At 39.1% G+C, this 17,358-nt stretch overlaps 1 protein-coding gene and 1 pseudogene across 1 annotated transcript; one reads left to right on the forward strand and one right to left on the reverse strand.

Annotated features, from left to right (window-relative positions):
* Positions 1 to 403: 403 nt before the first annotated feature.
* On the forward strand, positions 404 to 6,651 carry LOC126798801 (NADPH-dependent thioredoxin reductase 3). The gene is made up of 10 exons (XM_050525860.1): positions 404 to 632; positions 725 to 926; positions 1,023 to 1,128; positions 1,970 to 2,235; positions 4,002 to 4,281; positions 4,444 to 4,551; positions 5,053 to 5,139; positions 5,273 to 5,377; positions 6,011 to 6,141; positions 6,393 to 6,651. The coding sequence occupies exons 1-10, from the start codon at positions 410 to 412 to the stop codon at positions 6,451 to 6,453; spliced, it is 1,569 nt and encodes a 522-aa protein (XP_050381817.1). The 5' UTR covers positions 404 to 409; the 3' UTR covers positions 6,454 to 6,651.
* Positions 6,652 to 13,299: 6,648 nt separating this feature from the next.
* LOC126796958 (ABC transporter G family member 15-like) overlaps positions 13,300 to 17,358 on the reverse strand; it is a 43,954-nt pseudogene continuing 39,895 nt past the window's right edge.

A 17,358-nucleotide genomic window follows, 5' to 3' on the forward strand; every position in this document is an offset into this window, starting at 1 on the left:
TCGTTCTTCATTCTTACAAGACCAAGCATTTGACCAAAGGGGTTGCCATTTTGGGTTCGACGGACACCTAAACGGAATTATCGAGGTCACAGTCTCCCTTGGACCTACAGATACGAGTACAGTCAAGTTTGTTATAGAAACACACGTGTGCTCCCATCGTGACCACCTTTCCTCACTTCCCCCACCCCGTTTCACACCCCCACGCGCCACATCAACTCGCTATATTCTTATTCTCCTTATCTCCTATACTCTTTAAAAAAAAAATAAACAAGCGCGTGCAACGCATCCTCTCCCGCGCGAGTAAGGATAACCCTCAACTGCCCGTCCACAGCTTCCAAAAAACCAAAAACAGAATCATCTTGAATTCTTCATCAATTTTTCATTTTGAAGCGTATGGTCTGAAACCAATATGGCTGCTGTTGTCAAGATAGGAGCTACCACCGGCGTCGGAACCGTTCCGACTCACCACCGCGTCACCATGTCCGCCGCTCTCCCTCCTCTCCCTCACTCCCTCTTCTTCCTCCGCACTCTCCCCTCCCGCCCACGCGCCCTCCGCCTCCGCTCCACTCGCTCCCCTCACTCTCACTCTCTCCGCCTCCGCGCTTCCGCCGACGACTCTCCTCCTTCTTCAGGTACTCTCTCTCTCTCTCTCTCACTTGCGTTGGCTGGAGTAGAGATGCTCTATTTGCTTATACGATTTGGACGAGTGTGATTTTTTTTGCAGCGCGAGAGGTGGAGAATGTGGTGATTGTTGGCTCAGGTCCGGCTGGATTCACGGCGGCAATCTACGCGGCGCGTGCGAATTTGAAGCCGGTGGTGTTTGAGGGGTACCAGTCTGGCCCGGGAGGACAGTTGATGACTACTACAGAAGTGGAGAACTTCCCGGGATTCCCTGACGGAATTACCGGTCCGGATTTAATGGACAAGTGAGTAGAGCTAGCTAGCATTTTGTTTCATTTGTTTTATAATTAGAATGCAGAATGAGGTAAGGGCCTCATCAACACATTGTGGCTATTGCGTAGGATGCGGCGGCAGGCTGAGCGGTGGGGAGCTGAGCTGTACCAGGAAGATGTTGAGTCTATTGATGTCACTACCAGGCCCTTTACTGTGCAGAGCAGTGACCGTAAGGTGATGTTTGGTTTTGCGCCAGCTTGCTATATGTTAAAGTTTAATGATTCTGGTTTGAGCTCGTGTTAGTTAGTTAGGATGCGTTTTCGTTGAACAAATGTGAAAGCCACAGTTACGTTGTAATGAGATTTTAAGGTGAAGCTTTTGAAGGTATGCTAGTGGTTGGCATAAACGAGGGGATGTGAGTGCCGGGTTATGTGTAAATGCTTGCTGAGTGTATTCTTTAAAAGTTTTTGATAGATTTGAAATTAATTTAAGGTAACTCCTTGTTTGTGGTTGTATGTACTATATGAAACTGATAGTGTCTTGACCTTTACTATTGAGGGGCATATGTTGGTTGCTAAAACGCAGCTTCCCGTTGTGCTTGATGGGATGCCTTTCCACTCAATAGCACGCCAAGTGGCTGTAGTTATTTTTGTGTGCCGTCCTGTTCATTTCTTAGGATTAAGGTTTAATCTTCAGCTCTTGGACTTCCACCATAAACTCAGAAACTATTTCCTAAACAATGTGCTCTAATTTGTACACCCCTAGACTAATTGACCACATTTTGTCAAAAGGGTTCCATTTTTATGCATTTTGTTCCTTGTTTTATTAGTAAAGGTAATCAAGATATTCCGTGTCCATTTTTGTTCTTGTTATTCTTTTTTGATTTTCTTCACGCTTGTTGGTAATGATGCATATGTTCTGTAAATATCAGTGTGATGAAATACGACTTTTGATATGCGAGATTAGTGGCTCTGACCAAATTTTTGGTGAACCATGTAGGTTAATAGTCCTCAAGTTATTTAATGGCTTCATCAATATTTCATATCTAGTTCTCATTTTTGCATTTGTATTTCAGGTCAAGTGCAACAGTCTGATTTTTGCCACAGGGGCTACTGCAAAACGTCTTAGGATACCCCGTGAAGATGAATTTTGGAGTAGGGGAATCAGCGCTTGTGCAATATGTGATGGAGCGTCGCCACTTTTTAAAGGGCAAGTGCTTGCTGTTGTAGGAGGGGGTGATACAGCCACAGAAGAAGCTGTGTACCTTACCAAATATGCTCGACATGTTCACTTACTTGTACGTAGAGATCAACTGAGGGCTTCTAAAGCCATGCAAGATAGGTAAGCAATAATTAAAAGTCTCCTTTATTTGTATTCATCTCCTACTAGTGTAGTGCACCCCTTTAAGATCATACTTGTATGTTGGTAATTATAAATAATAAGATGTCTTGACACTATCTAAAATATGCTCTATACAGTATGATCATTCGATTACTTAACCTAGTCATATATTTTTCTTGTTGTTTTATGAGCCACATCAGAAGAAGAATTTTTTTTGAAGAATTCCTCTTTATTTTTAAGGTTCTTTTCGTTTTTGTATTTTCCCCATAATTTGTTTAAAGTTCTTTCACACCATTGGTGGACTTATGTCCTATTATTATTTTTTCTTTTGTATGTTTTTTCATCTGTTGCTTCGTTGGTTTGTTTAGTGTATGCACAATGCCTATCAGACGCCTGATCTGTTGAACTAGTTAAGAGTATTTCTGGTAGAAATCTGAAGTTTTAAGTTTTAAGTACTATAAATAATATTGGAATTGTCTTTCTTCATGTATTCTTGTTATCTTGTTTAAAGTTCCACTCTGTCACGTTGTCATTTCCTTAAAACGGATAAGAGAAGTCCCATTTGTCTGTTTCCGCAAGGCTTGTTGTAAGTTTTGTTGCTGTTGCCGTTGAAAAATATATTTTTCATATTTTCGTTCTTGCTCCTGGAAATAAATAATCTAAAATAAAGTTTCTTACTAACACGAGTGTTGTATTGAAGATGGGGAAAACAAGAATGCAATGTCTCTCTTCACATCCTCCCTTCAAAGTTCACACTCACACAAGGACTTTATTATAAGCTTACACTCGAACACTCATACACAGTGCATTAGCATATGGTTGAAAGTTGTTTACTTTTTTTTTGGTCAAAAACAAAAACTGATTGAATGATTTCTGTGTTATAAAAAAGAATCACTGAAAATATATACGTCATTACTTTCAATATGAATCTACTTATTAGGAAAAAAGAAAGCTATTGCACGATACCTAGTCTCACTGTGTTATGAATTCGAGTGGGGTTTGGGGTATATTGAAAATCCAAACAGGGAAGGAAGATTATCATCATATCTTTATTGAGGTCATACGTCCTTCCTATCATAAAGAGAGTCAGGTATAAATACCTTTAGGATATTTAAAGCTAACATGTCAAAGCAGGTAGTGGGCAATTGTCATTGTGGTGCTGGGGCCACATGCTTCTTGATTGTCCGTCTTTTCACATATTCCTAGTTCAAGTAACTTGTCATAAACGTCTGGAGGTTGTATGTTATGTACGGTTTATAGATCATTTTGTAAACAAACTCTTAGTTACTGTTGAAGTGTGTTTCTCTTGAAGACATAGAAGATCAGATGATGATGTTAATTCATGTGGTATAATCTTTGAGTTTTATGTTTCTTTCTATGAAAAACGTTTTTCTTCGCTTCTTAGATGATCTTAGCGGTCCTTTTTTCTTTTGTTTTCTTGGTGGAGGATCTTAGTCGACCTTCCATAATTTTCCCCCAAAAACATTTCAATAGGTCCAGGTTGAAAGGGTTTTATTAGAACTGTAATGAGGCCAATGTTTCATTGCTTGCAGAAAGAGAACCTGTGTTGACATCTGGTTTGGAAACAAATTTTTGTTAGCCATATTGACATTACAAGTTCATCTCAGGAGCATCACTTTCTTTTATAGATTCCGTTTGGCTCCCTTCATGGTGATTTATACTAAATTACTAATGAACACCTTGTATGTGTGAGTTTCAACTCCCTGAATGTTTGTTTAACAGGTTGATTATCGCGAATGTTTCAGAGTGTACAACAACCCAAATATCACCGTGCACTTCAACACAGAGACTGTGGACATTGTTAGCAATACAAAGGGCCAGATGTCAGGCGTATTAATTCGGAACCTTGATACCAAGGAGGAATCTGTGATTGAAGCAAAGGGGTTATTTTATGGTATAGGGCATTCACCAAGTAGCCAGTTGTTGGAAGGTCAGGTTAAGCTTGACAGTTCTGGCTATGTCATAGTCGAGGAAGGAACTGCAACAACTTCTGTTGAAGGTGTATTCGCTGCTGGAGACGTACAGGTAATCCCGCGAAAACTTAAACTTTATGTTCTCCGTCGACTTCTGCAAATTATTTTGAAGCTGGTGAGATTGTTTTAGTCTACTTGGGAATGCCTAGCAGCAAATCAGTCATTTTGTTATGCGAATTGTAATGTCTGTTCTGGTTTGCACTAACCTCAACAGGATCGTGAGTGGAGGCAAGCTGTAACTGCTGCAGGTTCTGGATGCATTGCTGCACTATCGGTTGAGAGATATCTTGTGGGCAAAAGTCTGATTATTGAGTTTCACCAGGTATTGAACTTCTTATGACATCTTAACATTTCCTTTTCAACATGTCCCTAGAAGTGCATAATATTACTCGTGTTAGACGTTTCTACCTTGTTTGGAGGTTTATATCTATTGAACCTAGATTATTATTGTTCAATGTGACTCTGGATCTAAAACAAATTCTGATCAGATGGTTTCGTCTATTAAAAGAAAACTATGCTTTTAAAGACAAGTACTTCACCTTCATTTAATTGAACCTTTTTATTACAATGTCTACTGCACGATGTTTTGCCTACATTTTTTTCAACATTGATTTGCTAAATATTAAATATGTTAATCAGTACAAATACGACTAAATCGTTTTACGAAAAAAATACTATGTTGGTGTTAAACATGTACGAAGGGATCTCTCGATTTTATATTTTTCCTTGTAAAAGATTTTTTAGAATTCATTTGTCAGTAGCTGCATTAATACTATCAATTTCATTTTTCTTCGGCCTATCTCATATATTTACATTTTGACAGCCCCAATCTGAAGAGGCTAAGAAGGAACTTACAGAAAGGGATGTTCAGGAACATTTTGACATTACAATTACAAAGCATAAGGGCCAGGCATGTCTTTTACATACATGTTGAATTTTCTATTTCCATATTTTGGTGTATTATAAATAATAATTAACTTCTGCAAGCTCTATTTGCTGTTCAAAATTTGTAACATTGTTGCGCTATTGTCTTCTGTTTTCAGTATGCCCTGCGAAAATTGTACCATGAAAGTCCAAGGCTTATATGTGTACTATATACAGCACCAACATGTGGTCCATGCAGGACTCTGAAACCAATACTTAGTAAGGTATGCAAGGCAACTACTATAGTACCAAACAATACTCATTCCCAGTGACACTTTTCCTAGCTATAAGTTTATGATAGTGTTGATCTTTCATATGCAATGTGAACACTGTATGACATGTAAGTGATTCGTGCGCATTTGGCATTACTGGTACTGTGCATAATTTTCATTAGGGTAGTTGTTTTGGAGCATATGGATATTAGAGAAAAAGAAATTTGTAGAAGCTCAGGTTTGACAACTTATATGGTAGCGTTTGCTTCTTTAACAGTGGGAATAAATTATTTGTCATATCTGAATAGCCAAACCTGATTGTGGGAAATCATAAGGTGCTATCATGTGTTAAGAGTACAAGTATAGAATGCAAAGCAGTTTAGATGTCTCAGAATAGTACTAGCTCCACTATTAGGTATATATTAATGGTTAGAAGGGGAATTGAACCATCATACCCAATTACCCATGCCCACCACTCATATAAAGGCTGGTGGGCACTATTAAAAACTTTTAGCTGAGTGGGCACTATTAAAATTTTTTGTGACTTTACAGCATGATTTATGGTATCATTCAGTGAATGTGTAGAATGACTGCTAGAGTATGTGATAAACTGATAATTATTATCGCAACTTAATCTGATGGCAGGTGATAGATGAATTTGACAAAAATGTACATTTCGTTGAAATTGATATTGAGGAAGATCAAGAAATAGCCGAAGCTGCAGGAATTATGGGTACACCATGTGTTCAGTTTTTCAAAAACAAGGAGATGATCAGGTGGGATATAATTTTGTTCTTTCATGTTGTTTCTTGTCCATTGAGGAATTGAATGCCTAGATTTCTTACACTTTGTGTGCTTCTTTGGGTCATTAAACACCCAGTAAAACTATATTCATTTCTAGATATTCACCTAACAACTTACACAAAAGGTTGTAGGGAATTTTTAGTTTCCGTGATCCATACCACATAAATTGCATCTACATCGCACAAAATCTTGATCTGGCTAATTGTTACGTTCTTGTTTTTAGGACTGTATCGGGAGTCAAGATGAAGAGCGAGTATAGAGAATTCATTGAAGCAAATAAATGAGAAGATTCAAGGTACTTGCTTGCTGGATAATTGTCATTTTGTAATTCAATTTTGTTCCTCCCAAAAGGGCTAGTTCAATAATACCTCCATTTCCCACATTGTTTAGGTAATTGTATCCTCATCTGTTGTAATTGTTGATCAACAACACTAGATCATTGATATTAATGCAGAGTTGCCAGTGCAACGTTACGGACTTAATGTTCCCTTGTTCTCAAGATGGATTCATTGAGAATGAAAGCATACGAGTATGAGTGGCTTTGAAAGAAACAAGAACGCTTGAAATGATCATACATTGAAAGGCCTAGCTTCGACTATATTAGTATAGGTTCCATCAAACCTAAGAAACACAATTCGATACGCGGACACGCCAAATGAAATTTTTATTGGACACTGACACGTTTTGGACACGTTAATTAAATATTATTTTAAATATATATCTATTTTAAAAAATAAATAGCATAATTTATTAAATTAGAACAAGATCATCTCAAATATCAAATACAAATACAAATACAAATACAAGTTAAATATATAATAAATATAAATAGTTAATAACTTCATTCAAACTCCAATGTCATCTCCAATTACCTCCATTTGCAGGCTTGCTAATCTTCTTCACAAATGCCCACAATGGAGTTTTATCATCTATTTGACGATCTTCACGACTACCTCCATCTCCAACATTACCATTGGTATGAACTGATCTGGTACTCATACTTCCTGAAAAAGAAAAAAATCTGTCATTTTTCAATGCAGATCTGCAACTTCAAAACATGATAAGTAATTGTAGAAAAATCCTTTATCTATGATTCAAGTTCTCAATTGTTCTTTAGGATGTCTATTACAAATGTCTAGAAAACATTATCTGCAAATAACCAACTTAACTACTTCATTTTTAGCCAAACCTTTTACTGCATAAAAATTACAGATTCAAGTTAACTTAACATTCATTCACACTTAGTAAACTATGACACAAGACAACCCACCCACGGGCTACAATAAATCTACTGACACTAATATGTGGATAACTAAATAGAAATCAAGACATATCTATGCAAGACTCATGCCCAGTCATTTGACACTGATCAACTGGTTATGAGAGATCTAACTGTAAATGTACTTGTATGTTACTTTTCTGTGTGATTATAATGATTATAGTGACAGACATGTAGTAGTAGCATTATGTGTTTGGTATATTTATTTATTTGCATGTAACTGAAGAACAACAAAAGTGGCATCAGATTTAAGGTACATATAGTTCAAGTTCAAGTTAGGTTGATGATGCCAAGCTCGATAATGGCAGAAGCTTAAAATCCTTACGATCTGTCAATCTGAACTTTACTAGGCACGACATAGTTAATTTTATTAGTTTATCATCAAGACATAAAGTATGTGGAGGAAGAGCAACATCAACGCAACTTTTTAAAGAATGTAGAAATGGATAATATCATTTAGCCAGAATATACAAAGCAATTGTATATTTGCAACTACAGAACCCATTCAACCAACAAAAACATTCAAATATCATTTACTTTTCATATGTGAATTATTGCATCCTAAAACGAAATTGAACTTAGTGATGTGAACTTAAGAAATCTCTTTGACATCAAAAGCTAACACAAAAATCTCTTTGCTCCAAGTATTTATGAGTATCAATTGATCAATATGCTGGAATTCTTAGTACTAAATCTAGTTGACATCAAAATTAAGCTTCTTTTTTCTTTGAATTCACAACACAGTTTAACCACATCCTATCAGTTCATGCATTATCTGTGTTCCTATTTCTAAATCAATAACAATGCAAAGCCAAACACCCAATCAAAATGAACATGAACACTTGAAAATTGGAATAGGTTGAAATCGCAGTCTCAAATTGAATTCTGAACTCACATTCAGAGTTGAATCACGAGGCTAAGAGGTATGTATGTAATCAATAATCACAGATAGTCATCAATTACACGATCACCATATAATCATCATTACCTAGCATAATCAAAACCATTTAAAAAAAAACCAAGAGAAAGAAAACTCGGCCTCATATAGAAGATTAGATGAGTTCAACACAGAGATTTAAACATGAAAACTAAGTAGGCTTGAATTTGTGATCTAAAATGGTGAACCCAAAATCATCAAACAAAAACCCAATTCAACTAGCATGTAATCCCAAACAAACCAAATCACTCAATCATAAAAATTAAAAATTTAAGATTATCGCTTTGTGTTTGTGTTCTCAATCGCTCTCAATGGCCCTTGGAGCAGTTCGATTATCGCTTTCAAATGAAGTACGGCGATTTGTCATCAAGAAGACTACATTAAAGGGAATGTTGGATAGCCTATCCAACATGTATGAGAAGCCAAACGCCGTTCAACAATTATACTTGATGAGATGACTATTCACTCTGAAAATGGGTAAGGGTATATCTGTTCGCAAACAAGTTGGAGTAGTTGATGATATTATCGAGCAACTAGCCTCAGTGGATGTAAAGTTCGACGAACACATCAAATATTTGGTGTTGTTGACTTCCATGCCTTCAAATTGGGATGTGACTGTGAACTCAATTTGTAGTGGAGTTGGGACTACAAAGAAGTTGGAGTTTAATGACATGCATGACATTATTTTGAATGAGAAGATGCGAAGACTTAATAACCTTGATGAGCCTTTAAGTTCTGCGCTATCTATGGAAAATAGAGGTAGAACGTCCAACAAACACTCAAACAATAATCGTGGAAGGTCCAAGTCCAAGGCACCAGGAAAAAGGCAAAGTGTGTCCAAGGCAGGAAAATGGTCCGAAGGGTGTTGGCATTGTGGTAAGACTGGACATATCAAGAGAGATTGTAACCAGTGGAAGGATGCAACGAAGATGGCAAACACAACTGAGTATGAATCAGAGGCACTTGTACTAAGCGTTACAGAAACACCATTGGAATCATGGATCGTGGATTCTGGAGCATCTTTTCACTAAACTTCACAACGAGAGCTCATGGTGAATTACCAACATGGTCATTTTGGAAGAGTAATTCTTACTGATGGTAGAGCCTTGGAGATTATGGGAAGGGGTGATGTGAAGATCTCACTCACACATTTGGTATATGGACTTTGACGAATGTTAGACACATTCCACGGTTGACAAGAAACTTGGTTTCTGTGGGTCAGTTGGATGATGAAGGATGTCGTACTACATTTGAGAAAGGCACGTGGAAAGTAAGTAAGGGAGCTATGGTATTAGCTCGTGGACTCAAGATAGGGTCACTCTACACGACCTTAGGTATTATCGCCGTTGTTGAAAACAATGTAGGCGGTACAATCGTTGAGAAGAAGGATGATGCATACTTATGGCATCATAGACTTGGGCACATCAGCGAGAAAAGAATGGGTGTACTTCAGGCACAAGGTAAATTACATGGTGTGAACTTAGTGAAAATTGGGCTTTATGAAGATTGTATATTTAGGAAGCAAAAAACTGTCAGTTTCTCAAACGGTGGCAAGGCGCCAAAAGATGCAAAACTGGAGTTGGTTCATACTGATGTGTGGGGTCCTACACCTAAGCTTTCAATGGCTGGCTTAAGGTACTACATGACTTACATTGATGATTCCACAAGGAAAGTATGAGTTTACCTTATGAAATATAAATGAGAGGTGTTTAGTACTTTCAAGAAGTGGAAGGCGATCGTAGAGACTGAGACAGGTTTGAAGATCAAATGTCTAAGGTCGGATAATGGAGGTGAATACTGTAGTAATGATTTTAAAGAGTATTGTGTAGAGAACGAGATCAGGATGGAAAGGAAAATTCCTGGAACTCCACAGCAGAATGGAGTGGCTGAACGCATGAATAGGACTTTGAATGAGTGCGCAAGGAGTATGAGGATACACGCAGAATTGCCAGACATGTTATGGGGTGATGCAGTTAATACTGCTGTTTACTTAATTAATCGTGGACTGTCAGCGTCATTGAATAATCTTATACTTGAGGAAAAATGGAGTGGAAGAGAGATAGGCGTATCACATTTAAGGGTGTTTGGTTGCGTGGCATATGTTCACATTGAGTCCGGTGCAAGAAGCAATTTAGATCCTAAGTCTCGAAAGTGCATATTCATCGGGTATGGCGGGGATGAGCTTGGCTATAGGTTTTGGGATATGCAAAGCAAGAAAGTTATCAGGAGCCGGAATGTCATCTTTAATGAAAAGGTGATGTATAAGAATAAGCAAGCAACAGAGCCGGAAAGTCTTGTAAGAAAAGATCGGCAATTTGCAAGATTGGAAGAATTGTTTGATAAAAATGTGTCTAATGTTAATCATGGGCAGGAACAACAAAAAGTAGCTCATGAGGCCGCACAACCTGATAATGAAGTTCCTAATGATGAGCGAATGACACCTCCTTTTGTGCCAAGAGTATCGTCGAGAAGTAACAAAGGAATACCGCCAGACATATACTCGCCTTGTGCTAACTATTTGCTATTAACTAACTGTGGTGAACCCGTGACTTATGTTGAGGCGATACAACATGAATATTCAACTAAGTGGGAGGGTGCTATGCAAGATGAGATGGACTCTCTCATGTCCAACAATACATGGGAGTTAGCTGAATTGCCAGCGAGAAAGAAAGCATTACAAAACAAGTGGATTTACAAGATTAAACAAGAAGTTGATGGGAGCAAACGTTACAAGGCCAAGCTGGTTGTGAAAGGTTTTCAGCAAAAGGAGGGTGTTGATTTTGATGAGATCTTTTCTCCGGTTGTGCATACAACAATTTGGGTGGTGCTTGGATTAGTGGAAGCTGAAGGATTATATTTGGAGCAGCTAGACGTCAAGACCGCTTTTCTTCATGGAGATTTGAAGGAGATAATTTACATGTAGCAACCAAAAGGTTTCATAGCACCTGGTAAGGACTTGGTATGCAAACTGCAAAAGAGCCTGTATCACTTAAAACATGCCCCAAGGCAGTGGTACAAGAAGTTTGATGCGTTCATGTTTGGAAGTGGCTACATAAGATGTCAATCGGATCACTGTTGTTACTTTAAGAGGTTTGACAAGTCTTATATCATTCTCTTATTGTATGTGGATGATATGTTGATAGCTAGGGCAGACTTCGACGAGATTGAGAAGTTGAAGAAAGAGTGAGGCGAAGAAAAACTTAGGTATAAAGATTATTCGTGATAATGTGGCTGGTACTCTGAAACTTTCACAAGCGGAGTATGTTGAGAAGGTGCTTAAGCGATTCAATATGGATGAATCAAAGGCTGTGGGTACACCGTTAGCAGCACACTTTAAGTTGTCATTGGAACAATCACCCAAGAGTGAAAAGGAAAAGGAATATATGAAGAACGTACCTTATGTGTCGGCAGTTGGATGCTTAATGTATGCTATGGTGTGTACTAGACCCGATATTGCGCATGCAGTTGGGGTTGTGAGTAGGTACACAAATAATCCAGGTAAGTAACATTGGGAGGCTGTGAAGTGGATCATGAGGTATCTTTGAGGTACTACTAATATGTCTCTTTGTAGAGGTAGTGCTGAATTACAAGAGTATGTGGATGCAGACTTGGCATGAGATAATGATACTAGTCGGAGTACAACTGGTTATACTGTAGGTGGTACTGTTGTATCTTGGATCTCACATTTGCAAGGGCAAGTGACTTCATCTACGACGGAGTCAGAGTATGTAGCAGTCTCAGAGGCTGGTAAGGAGATGGTGTGGCTAAAAGGTCTCTTGGAGGAATTGAGTATAAAAGAGATTTGTGCTTTGCACAGTGATAGTCAAAGTGCAATTCACTTGGCAAAGAGTCCTGCTTTTCATTCAAAAACTAAATACATTCCTATGAAGTATCACTACATAAGAGAGCTCGTGGAGAATGAAGTGCTGCAATTGTTGAAGATTCAAGGAAGTGAAAATCATGCGGACATGTTGACTAAGTCTGTGCCAATAGGTAAACTGAAGCTATGCTTGGCTTCAGTTGGTCTCCAAACTTGAAGAGGGAGATGTTGGCTGCGGTGGGTTTCAAGTTGCTATGATTGAAGAGTGTTGAAGATTGTTGCTACTCGTGCAATCGGCTCCAAGTGGAAGATTGTTTAGGTTTGTGGATCCGATTCCACTTAGGATAAAGATTCATTAGATCTTGATCAAAGAAGGAACACTTTGGTGGTTTCCTACTTAGTAATGGTTTCTATGTCTATTGGGAATATATTTCCAATGACTTATAAGTTTCAAGTTTAGACATCTATAAATAGGGACATAGGTAGCGGTAGTTAGACATCAAAGTAAAACACAGAGAGCAAGTGAGGTCTTGAGAGTAATTGAGAACGTCTTGCGAGAGATCTTGTATTCTTGTTTGTGTTGTTCTTCTATAGTGAAACCCAGTAGCCCGAGGACGTAGACAAGTTATTTGTCAAATCTCGTAAACTTTGTGTTTGTGTTCTCAATCATTTATCTATATTGTTTTGCACTTGTTAAATCCCGCAAGAGGAATCTAGGGTCGAATTCCTAACAAAAAATACCCTAGCGTGTCCTTCTTATTTGCGTGTCCAAATGGGACATGCGCGTGTCCGAACCGTGTCTAAAGTCAGTTCGCGTGTCCGTGTCAAACACGCAATATGCTGCCCAGAAACCGTATCCGTGCTTCATAGCATCAAACTGAACGGAAAATACATCTTTTTATGTAAACATGATTCTCGATTACCCTTCCATAGACTAGTAAACCCTAGCTGGAACGTAAGTTACAGTTATTAAGGTATGGTACAAAGTAAACTGACATAGAACATCGAGGCTATAAGCAACGTGATGAGATTATTATAACTACACTTACGTAAACAGTAAACCAGTGATTATTCCAATCCCTATATATTGTACACTACGGAAGTGGTGATCCGAGACCCTCTTGTGAAGATAACGGAGTAAGAGTCCGGTGTCTCTTCGAAGAAGAGACAAGTTGATCCTTCCTGAATGAACCTACATTGAGATGGCTTTGGAGGTTGATTCTCTTGGCACATAATCTCTGGAAAAACAATGTTGATCTTTCCTTGTATTTTAGTACCACATAAAAGAGGAGTTTCAGACCAACTACGAGGCCGGCGAGAGCAGGCCATATTCCACCACTAAGAACTATCCGGATTTACCCCAAACATTTGTCGGAGGATGATCTCACCCTTCAACTTGGGTTCTCCTTGGACTCGGGAGTCAAATTCCAAACTAATCATGTCATTCTTCATCTGACCCTGTGAAATATGCATCATTATAGCTGTTGGGAAACTGCTACCAAATTAGCACTCTAGTGTGAAGAAAGATTTAGGCTTTTACCTCTATTGCCCATCCAGCAAAACTAAGGTATGACATTGGATATTGCCAAAAGAATTTTGGAAGGTCAGAGACCGTCCGGAAAAGAAGTGAAGGCATCATCATGAAAACCTATACGGACATTGGACATGCATGTATGAATTCATAATCATACCACATTATGCCAAAAAATAGTCAATCAAATTGAACATAGTTAATAGAACGTGCATTACTCCTTTTATCACATTATACAAGTAATCAATATATTCGAGTTAAGATAAACCACTTACAATGAAAGAAGTAGCACAACCGATGCCCATCAAGAAATTTGGAACCAACGAGGCAACGCTCAAGGCTGTGCTTTCTGTGACTACGATGCAGCACAAGAGATTCAAACAAAAATACAAGTAACAAGAGAACCCGGTGTGAAATTGCACCGTGTAGTAGAGTATTGTTCCAGCAGAGAAAGCCATGAGAACGACGAAAGGCAGTGATGAAATGAAGTTGGAGAGCTTAAACAAAGCTTCCCCATAGTGCCCACCAAGTCTTTCATGCCTAAAAACCTAGGTTTATCGAGTGGGAATCATAACAAAGGGCACTCACATTCAGCATACAATTGAAGAAAGAAGTAACTAGTTACACATACATATATGAATTGTAGCAATGCCTAAGTACCTTTATTTCTTCAATGACAAAGGGTATGCCTCCAACGGACAAGCAAATCATGAGGCCGTAAATGAAAGCATCACATCTTCCTCTCGACACAATTGGTTGATTACTTGTTCCAATATGATAAAAGAAGGTACCAGCGCTCAAGGCTATTAGAATGTAAAAGACACACCAAACCTAGTAGTAGCCAATATCTCTACTCTCTAGACATGTTGAGTGAAGTTCGGCGCATCAATGTCCCGAGCTGCTTCAACCAGCTATTGCCGTTCTTTGATTTTCTGGAAAGCTTCTCCTGCATGCCAATTTGATGAATTAAGTATCAAGGATTAGGAGATCGGTTAACGTACTAGTTAAAATCCAACATATATACATAAAATCTCAACTCCAGAGGTCTGGACCGTCCGGATTCGGTCATTCTGGCCATTGGCGATGCGCAATGACGACGCCGACCAACACATCCGCACTCTCCTCCTCTCGGCGCTCTTCCCTGTGCCGACCAGAGCTCTAGTACCGGCCTACTACTCCTGGAATTTGCAGATTTCTGGAAATTTCCTAGAAAACTTGATTTTTTTTTTCTTCAGAAATCTGCATATTTCGTGAGGAGTAGGCCGGCGTTGGAGCTCCGGCCGGCACAGAGAGGAGCTCCGGGAGGAGCAAGTGCAGATGTGCTGGTCGTTGCGCGTCTTTGGTGGCCGGAATAGCCGAATCCGGACGGTTCGGGCTGGATCAGAAGTGGACTGTACGCACGGGCGTATTTGGCGATTTCGGCGACGCGCAACGACGGCGCAGATGGTGTTGGCTATGCTTCCCCCTCCCGATGCTCTTATCTGTGCTGACCAGAGCTCCATCACGGCCCACAATAGCCGGAATATGCAAATTTCCAGAAATTTCAAGTTTATTGGAAATTTCCAGATTCCGACTACTGTGGACCAACGATGGAGTTCCAGTCGGCAAAGACAAGAGCGCATGGAGGGAGGAGCACTGCTGGTACCTTCCGCGCCATCGTGGCACGTTGCCGGAATCGCCGACGTCTGCACTTGCCCGTGTGTGTGTGTGTCTATAAAAGGCCTTTTTAGACACTCCTTTTGTGAGCATATCGGCAAGTTGCTCTTCTGTAGGAACAAAATGAAAGCTAATAATCATAGCGTCTAACTTCTCCTTCATAAAGTGACGATCAACCTCCACATGTTTTGTACGATCATGTTGCACAAGATTATGTGAAATATCAATAGCTTCCTTGTTGTCATAGTACAGTTGCATAACACACTTAGGCTTAATAGCCAAATCTTGTCGCAAATTTCTAAGCCATAACAATTCACACACTCCTTGAGCCATACCTCTATACTCTGCTTCAGCACTAGATCGAGCTACCAATTTTTGTTTCTTACTCTTCCACGTAACAAGATTACCCCCAACAAAGTTAAGTACCCTGATGTGGATCTCCGATCTGTAATATTTCTAACCCAGTCTGCATCTATGAAGCCACAAACCTCAAGGATATTATTGTGATTAGAAAACATTACTCCTCTTCCTGGAGCTGACTTCAAGTACCTCAAAATCCTTACAACACCATCCATGTGGTCCACACTGAGATTATGCATGAACTGACTCACTACACTTACTGCATACACAACATCTGGTCTGGTATGTGATAAATAAATCAGGCGTCTAACTAGCATCTAATAACGAGTTTTTTTTCAGTAGACACTTGATCTGGATACTCTGCTAACCGATGGTTCTACTTAATAGGAGTATCAATGGGACTGCAATCCAACATACATGTCTCTGTTAATAGATCAAGGATGTACTTCCTCTGACATAGATAGATACCATCACTTCCCCGGGCTACCTTAATGCCTAAGAAGTACTTGAGTGTACCTGGTTCTTCATCTCAAACTCTGTGGCTAGCTGTTTCTATAATCTATCCACCTTAATAGTATCATTCCCAGTAACTATCATATTATCAACATATATAATTAGGGCTGTTACCATCCCTTGTTGATGTCTGAGAAATAATGTGTGGTCTGAATTACTCTGTCTATAGCCAATTTTCCTCATGAATTGTGAGAATCTTCCAAACCAAGCACAAGGTGACTGTTTATGACCATACACATACTTTCTCGATCTGCATATAAAGTTACTTAGAGAAGCGGCCACATATCCACGCGGAAGATCCATGTATACTTCCTCTGTATGTTCTCCATGAAGGAATGCATTCTTAACATCAAACTATCTAAGTGGCCAGTTTAAGCTAGCATCAAAAAAGAGCAATACCCGAATAGTGTTTATCTTTGCGACATGTGAAAATGTCTTATCATAGTATATGCCATATCTCTGGGTGAACCCCTTTTCTACTAGGCATGCTTTATACCGGCTCACTGACCAATCTGGATTATGCTTCACTGTAAACACCCAACGACATCCTACAACCTTCTTGCCATGTGGTGGAGGTACAAGCTCCCAAATATTGTTCTTTTGTAATGCTTCCATCTATTCCTCTATTGCTTTCCTCCATTTTGGATCTCCCAATGCATCATGCACTTTGTTAGTTACTGGTATAGTAGATATTTGATTCACAAATGATTCATATGACTTAGACAATCTTTTGGTAGACATAAAATTTGTCACATGATACTTAACTTTACTTGAAGGGTAGGTTCATATTTTTTTGTTGGCTAACCCCGAGTAGACCTATTTGGCAAGACATATTGTGTACTATTAGCCTCACTAGTATTAGCCCCAATAGAATGACTAACCTCAGATGAATGATCTTCTGTACCAGGAGAGCATTGGTCAGGTGTATAAACAATAGTATGGGAGACATGAGGGGCAGTTGTGTTGTTATCTTCTGGTACCTGAATCTCTGGAGTGATTACACCGGAATCATCCGGTGGTGCCTGTGTAGCTGACACATTGGTAATCTCAACTGAACCTGTCACCATATCTACTTGCTCACTTGTCTCTCCCT

Source organism: Argentina anserina, chromosome 6, assembly GCF_933775445.1.
Source record: "Argentina anserina chromosome 6, drPotAnse1.1, whole genome shotgun sequence".
Classification (NCBI taxonomy): domain Eukaryota; kingdom Viridiplantae; phylum Streptophyta; class Magnoliopsida; order Rosales; family Rosaceae; genus Argentina; species Argentina anserina.